Below are 7,789 nucleotides of genomic sequence, written 5' to 3'. Positions count from 1 at the left end.
GAGAGGCCTTCATCCAGCAGTGGATGGCGAATGGCTGTAAATGATGATGATGATGATACAATATTTATTTATTTTTGAAAAATCTAACAATTTAAATAACAAGAACGCAAAAGTTAACCATCTATACAATTTTATTATCGAATTTTGTTTTTATGTATGTATATATTTGTAATATTCCTCAAATACATGACAAAATCATGGATTGGCGTGGAGGCATTCGAATTTACATCAGAGCACAACAGCGAGTGGGGAACGAATGCGCGGATGGTGTGGAGGCGCGTGCGCGTAACCATGGCGACGGTTGTGGGTGCGGGGCGAGGGGAGTGGGTCGCGTGGTGGGGGAGCACGAGCGGATTGGAATGGAATAGTTTAGTCAGTCGTCAGTTCGACAGTCGCGGCGCGGCGGCGCGGCGACCGGCCGGCGCCGCCAACTGCATTGCACTGCGCGCTCAGTCGCACTCGCGACTCGCGACTCGTGACTCGTGACTCGCGAGCCATGCAGGCCAAAAAGCGCTACCTGCTCCTAGTGGCGTCGTGCGCGTTCCTCGCGTGCGCGTACTTCGGGGGGTACCGCGCGCGAGGGGCGGGGGGGCGCGCGTCGGGCGAGGGGGCGGCGGGGGCGCGCGCTTTCTGGCGGGGGGGGGCGGAGGAGGAGGAGCGGGGGCGTCGGCGACGGCCGTCGCTGCGGCCGCTGTCGCCAGCGTCGTGCCGCATGGACACGTGCTTCGAGGCGAGCAAGTGCCGCGGCGAGCTGGCCGTGTACGTGTACCCGTCGGAAGGGCCCGCGTCGCCGTCGTACCGCAAAGTGCTGTCGGCGCTGCGGCAGTCGCGCTACGCCACGGACGACCCGTCGAGGGCGTGCCTGTTCGTGCTCGGAATAGACACCCTGGACCGCGACCCGCTCTCGCCCGACTTCGTGCACAACGTGCCGCAGCGGCTGCAGCGGCTGCCCTTCTGGAACGGCGGCCGCAACCACGTCGTGTTCAACCTGTACTCGGGCACGTGGCCCGAGTACTCGGAGGAGGGCCTCGGGTTCGACGCCGGGTATGCGATCCTGGCCCGCGCCAGCGCCTCCGTGTCCCGCTTCCGGCCGCTCTTCGACATTTCGCTGCCGCTCTTCCACAAGCAGCACCCTGAGAAGGGCGGCGAGCCGGGCGCCGCCGTCGACAACAATTTCCCGGCCGACAAGAGGTATTTGCTCGCGTTCAAGGGGAAACGCTATGTGCACGGCATCGGCAGCGAGACGCGCAACTCCCTCTGGCATTTGCACAACGAGAGGGACCTGGTGCTGGTGACCACTTGCCGCCACGGCAAGTCTTGGCGCAACATGAAGGACGAGCGCTGCGACGAGGACAACCGCGAATATGACAGGTCAGTTCGGTCCCCCGACCCCAAGTCCTGAGCTCTCGTGATACTCTTTCTGTCCTCTTGCTCGCCGTCTGTCACTTTGACGTTTGCGGGCGATCGCAGCGCCGCGTGCGCCCGCCGCTTGAAACGCCACTCGCTTTATTTACGTGCGATCGTCGTTTGTTTTCGTGAAGCGAAGCATTTCAATTTTTTTTTTATTTTCAAATTTCGATTTATATTTATTTCCTCTAGGTTTTGTTTTTATTTTAATTTGATTATTTTTTGTACTATATTTATTTTTGTTGAAATTTTAAAAATTTAAGTTGAAGTTGAAATTTTATACATATGTATATATTAAGAGGGCTGGACACCAGTGCCTTGTCCATACAAACGTATTAGACTTCTCCCTTCCTCAATTATGGCACACGCGATAAAAATTATGAAATAATATAATATATAACAAAAAAAAACTTCCTTCCTAGGTTATTTGCCAAGTATTTGTTCATAATATAATAATAAACAATGATAACCAATGATAACCAATGATTTAGATGACAATTGACGATATAATTGAAAATAAAGTGCGTTCAGAAACATAAGAAAGAACCAATAATTAATAATGAAAATAAAAACTATAATATATACATAGGTAGAATTGATAGAGTGCGTAAAGATAGACGTATAAGCTTACATGCATAGGTAAACATAGACATATGTATATAAATGAACATGCATTAGTAATTATAAATAAAGATATAGAATTATTGTTCAAATAATAATCATTGATGGCAGCAAATGAATTTGAATATATGTATATTAATAAAGTGAAATATGGAATTAATTAGTTTGTATTCTTTAATAATAATATTTATAATAAGATAATAATTAGTAATAGAAATGAAATTACAGTTATAAATAGAGCAAAAAGTATGGAAGAAAATACAGTAAAAAATATAGTAAAAAATGTAATTGCATGCATAAGTATGTATATGTAATTATAAATGAAGATATAGAATTAATTATTTATTTATTTATTTGGAAAATTTACAGTTTATTAAGTTACATAGATTGATAGTAAAAAAACATAATTATGTTAAGTAAACCATTAATAATTTTCACATATAGGTAAAAAAAAGAAAAAAAAGAAAAGCTCAAACATTTAAAATAAGAAACAAAAATGATAATAGAGTAAGATAGTTAGAGAAAACAAAAAGAAAAAAAATAGAAATAAAAGTATAATAAAAATATCCAAATAATAAGAATAATAATATGATAAAAATTATGAAATAATAAAAATAATATAATATATAACAAAAAACGCAAAGACAAAATAAATACATCAAAATAAAAATTCATAATCACAATCGTAAATTTTCAATAAAATTAATCATCGAAAAACAAATTTGCAATAATCACTCTAGCTTGTATAGCATTAATATTAAATAAGTCAAACATAGAAATTATTGATGATAGTAATTGAATTGAAATAAGTATTAGTAAAATAAAATATGGAATTAATTAGTGTATATTATTTGATAATAATATTTATATTAAAATAATAATTATTAATAAAATTGAAAATGTAGTAAAAAATATAGTAGAGAGAGTGGTGAGAAATATAGCAAAAAATATAGTGGAGAATACATATACATATATATATATATACATATATATATATATATATATATATATATATATATATATATATATATATATATATATATATATATATATATATATATATATATATATATATATATATATATATATATATATATATATATATATATATATATATGTGTATATATGTGTGTATATATATATATATATATATATATATATATATATATATATATTTGTATATAAGTAATACACGGTTCGCATTATTATGTTTTTATTTTACCTTTGAAGTAGTGGATCGTTTGGTAGAAAACCACTCGTCAGTGTTCGAAAAATTGAAAGAATTTCGTAGATACTTTCTTGAGGTTCTTCTGCAGAGTTACGAGGATTTTCCTATCTCTTTTAGACAGGCCGTCTACAGTGTGGCCTGAGGCGATTACCCTCTCGATGTACGAGCAATCTTCTTCATCCACGTACACATCCATTTAAATGTCTGTATGTACATACATCCATCCACGTATCGTTACTTTTGCCGATTGGGTCCTTTGTACAACATTCCAAAGGGCGAGATTCTTTTGTGAGAATTGGCTCCTGGCCAAACATTCTCATATTTGCTTATTTTTTTGTAGCTCGAATCGATTTTCTGAAAAAATGATCCGTAAACTGTTAGCGTTGAAATTTGCCAGAGGTGCGAAATAGGCGCGTTGAATATAATGAATGCCCACGCAGATAAATATCATCGAATTTTCTCGACCTTTCAAGACAACCACTCAACCCGATTCGGTGATAGGTTCGAGTGGCTCCTCGAATTATAAGATATCATCTTTGCGAATTTAGGAATATCTCGATATAAATTTTATGTTGGCGCCAAAAAAAAAGTTTTTTATTGAACTGAAAAATCTTCATCTAATTAATTCTGAATAATAAGTTTTTCATCACCAGTAAACGTACATATGTACGTATGCATGATTATCTTTGCTGTGTTGTGGTGGAATATATTATTCATAAGTGATTTAATTTCAGACTTCACTACAAATAAAGGAAATTGAATATGATATATGGTGAAGGTTGATGATTATTTCTTGTTTACTTGACAAAAGCCGTGTTCGTCTTTGACCCTCAGGGTTCAGCTCGGCTCTTAGCTCATATATGAAGGGAAGATATTCCACTCATGTTTAATCACCCTTCCTCTAGAATTCTCTTTTCCTTCTCTGTGTCGTAACAAGAAATGTCTGGCCGGAGATTATATAATATACATATGTGGAGTAGGCGTATACATACATACATATATGTACATACATACATATGTATGTATGTACATATATGTAAATCTGTGTATGCTTGTAAAGTAAAATGCTTATCGAATATTGAAATATTGTGATTAAAATAATAAAAGAATATTAAAAGTAACAAAAAAAAAATAAACAAACTTCACTATTAAATGAGTTGAATTGCAAAATACTTTTATTAAACCGAATGTAATAAAGAGCTCGATCCTTGGATCAACGTTATGGACAGTGGTGTAGTGCTAAATAAAAAAGAACCAGGTCGGTGTTTAATTTTTACGACCCCCACCCCCCGCCTTTTTCCTTACTAAACAAAAGTTGTATCCTAATATTGTTAGTTCAAATATTTGTAAAAAAAATCAAATAATAATTAACAAATATTCTTCTCTGGAAGTTTTTATATTTTATAAAAACTTCCATAATTCATCCTCTTCAACATCTTTAATTTTACAAAACCCGCATTTGTGTGTCAACAGCAAAATTTGCTTGTAGCAATGCTAAAACCATATACATAAATATGTATACATATGTCAAAAAACTATCAAATTTTAACATGTGAATTTTGAGATGACTATTCATTTAAGCTGAGTTCCCTCATTTTATCTATCCTCAAGTGCGTATGGTCAATAGTTAAAAGAATGTTTTCTTTCGAAGTTTTGGGTGGTTTTAGATAAAAAAGCCAATAAATTTCATTACACGTCTTTTATGTTTTGAGTGTGCTCAGATTACTATTCGATTGTGGTCATCGAGTGTTAGAACGAGAGTCTGCCCACAATATTTGGAATACAACATTTTATATGAAATTTTAGTCAAAATATTTTTTTATTGTACTCAAAAAACAATATTTATTGAGTACAATAAAAGGGCGCCGGAGGCGTCCGGAGCTCTGGGGGCGAAAGCCCCGGGGCGCCGGGGTGCCGGAGGTATCGGGGACGTTGGGGGGGTAGGCCCCGGAGTGCCGAAGGCATCGGTTGCGCTGGGGGCGAAGGCCCCGGGGTGCCGAAGGCATCGAGGGCGCTGGGGGCAAAGGCGCCGGGGCGTCGGCGACGCACAAAACGTAATTCGTAATTCGTATTCACTTCGTAATTTGTCATTCGTAATTTCTAATTCGTGCATCAATTTCTTTCCGAAACCAGTCGATTCAATATCTTTAACTTTATTTTTAGTCGAGTTTCAATTCCTTTCGAAACCACCCGTTGAAATTAACGGGCCCAACACTAGTTTTAGATAGTTTTAAACATATATAAAAAACGTGGCATACCTGGCACGTATACCATGACCGTCCGGCCGGCCGAACGATCGGTACGCCCCGCCCTTTTAGACCTTTTTTCGGTCAAATTGTATGGTTTTATTTATCCTTGCTTGACAGTGATCGATAACGGTTTTAATAAATATAGGAGAACATGTCAATGTACCACCACATACCGCATACCACGCTGTGTAATTTCGCCCTTACTGTCGTTGAAGAAACCCGAGTGATACTTTTCGAATTGATTGGGAATCGGAACTGAAATTGGGAATCGGGAATCGGAATGGGAACTAAAATTGGAATCGGAACTGAAATTGGAATCGGGAATCGGAGTTTAAATCAAAATTGGAATCGTAATCGAAATTGGAACTGAAATAGGGATCCGGATCTGGATCTGAAATTAAAACTAAAAATCAAAACAAATATGCAAACATCCCGCCTATGTCTATGTCTGCCATCTTCAACTACATATGTCTGCCTATGATATATTCTTATAGATATATATTTTTAATATGCGAAAAATCTATTAGAAAAATACCTATTTGTTAAATACAATTTTTTTTTTATAATCAAATAAGAAAGTATGCTATATAACAGGTACGACTTTACATGGACACAAAGAATGCGCGGATTGAAAAATAATAAATATTTAGCATTAAAGAAATATATGTATTTTTATGTAGAATTATATAAAATATCAATAACGATCAGTCGGACGTCCCAACACGGGGCCCCTCAAGTAGTCCGGGCCCTGGAACTTTAACCCCAGCTTCCTCTCCCTCTCGGCGGCCCTGTACATATGTACATACCAGTAGCGTGCTGTGTAAATCTCCCTGTTTTTATTTTATCACACATCCTCACTTATACGCGAGCAGAATACATGGGGACTTGGTATGACGTCATCTAGTCCTCTTATATCCAGCTCGCACGCGCGTAAGGGCGAAATCATCGACAAGTACTCCTATATTTCTTGAAATCGTTATCGATCACTGTCAAGGAAGTATAAATAAAACCATACAATTTGACCGAAAAAGGTCTAAAGGGGCGGGGCGTACCGGTCGTTTGGCCGGCCGGATGGACGGTCGTGGTATACGTGCCAGGTATGCCACATTTTTTATATATGTTTAAAACTATCTAAAAAAAACGTCCTACATACCGCGCTGTGTGATTTCGCCCCAAGTAAGACTGTGCGATGAAAATGGGGATATTTTCGCGACACGCCTCTTGTACACACATATTCCTATTTGGATTCTTTGTATTCTAATGGTATTGTAATTTTTTTCCTTTCAATACCTAGATTTACATTCTATGCTTCATTTATGTGCAAAATATGCATATATTTGCACCCTGGCGAGAAAAATGATACAATTAAACTACTGTAAAACACGGTTCCCGGAAGGATGCACCCAAATGCACTCAATTGTGGCGCAATTTCGAGAAATCGTAATTTTAAAAGGCGTTCAAGAAGAACTCGCGTAAAAGAATTCCAAAAAAAAAGGGTTAACACCCTCGGATAACATAAAAGTACACTTTGATGCTTGTTTGTGGAATTCTATTGCGTTAAGGGGGCTACAGACGCTCTGGAATATCGGGCGGTATGTCTTGCGGCGACCGATGTCGACGCAGACCGTAGTTTGTGTATGAAAATTCACCGTCGGGTGGAAGCGCATTCAGTACGCCGCACGTATTTCAGATCTACCGAAAGAAATATCTCACGGTCTACCGCCCGATATTCCAGAGCTTCTGTAGCCCCCTTTAGTTGTTCTTAGGCACCTTTTGAAAGCTTGAATGTCTCAAGAGTGCGGCACTCTTGGGTGCATTTATTCGATCACCGTGAAGTATATGTACATATTACTATGTACACCGTGAACATATGTACATAGTAATGTTTGAATTTCTAACTTGACTAAAATTATCGACCTGTATAGTTTGGCGATACTATTAAGAAACACAATAAAATGCTATTGTTTTATCTCTACAGAAATGAGTTGGATTATTTTACAGTAGCCCTTGCCTTACATTTATTTTCGATGCGTTGCAAACGATCGACAAGCGCCAGACAGACTGAACCACAGATTAACGACACGTGTACCTTATGCGTGCGCACTGCTCGCACTTACACTAAGCGAAATCTACCCGAAGTCCCGACATACCTACCCTGTATACGTTCTGTGCTTCTGATACTTTAGTTTCGAATTTTGCCTTATTAAACTCGCCAAAAAGATCCAACTCAATTTTAATAATTACCATTTTAATAATTGCATCTGTGCACATCGAAAGGTTACTC

General features: G+C 38.4%; 1 protein-coding gene across 2 annotated transcripts in view; it reads left to right on the top strand.

Annotated features, from left to right (window-relative positions):
* The first annotated feature begins 496 nt into the window (after positions 1–496).
* Positions 497–7,789, top strand: part of ttv (exostosin glycosyltransferase 1 ttv) — a 224,634-nt gene continuing 217,341 nt past the window's right edge. For both annotated transcript variants that reach the window (XM_077431210.1, XM_077431220.1), the window contains exon 1: positions 497–1,371. In XM_077431210.1, the coding sequence (XP_077287336.1) occupies positions 497–1,371 (875 nt within the window). The remainder of the gene's footprint in view (positions 1,372–7,789) is intronic.

Source organism: Arctopsyche grandis, chromosome 1 (assembly GCF_051622035.1).
Source record: "Arctopsyche grandis isolate Sample6627 chromosome 1, ASM5162203v2, whole genome shotgun sequence".
NCBI classification, from domain to species: domain Eukaryota; kingdom Metazoa; phylum Arthropoda; class Insecta; order Trichoptera; family Hydropsychidae; genus Arctopsyche; species Arctopsyche grandis.
Note: the sequence above shows the minus strand (reverse complement) of the source record. Positions and strands in the feature narration are given on the sequence as shown.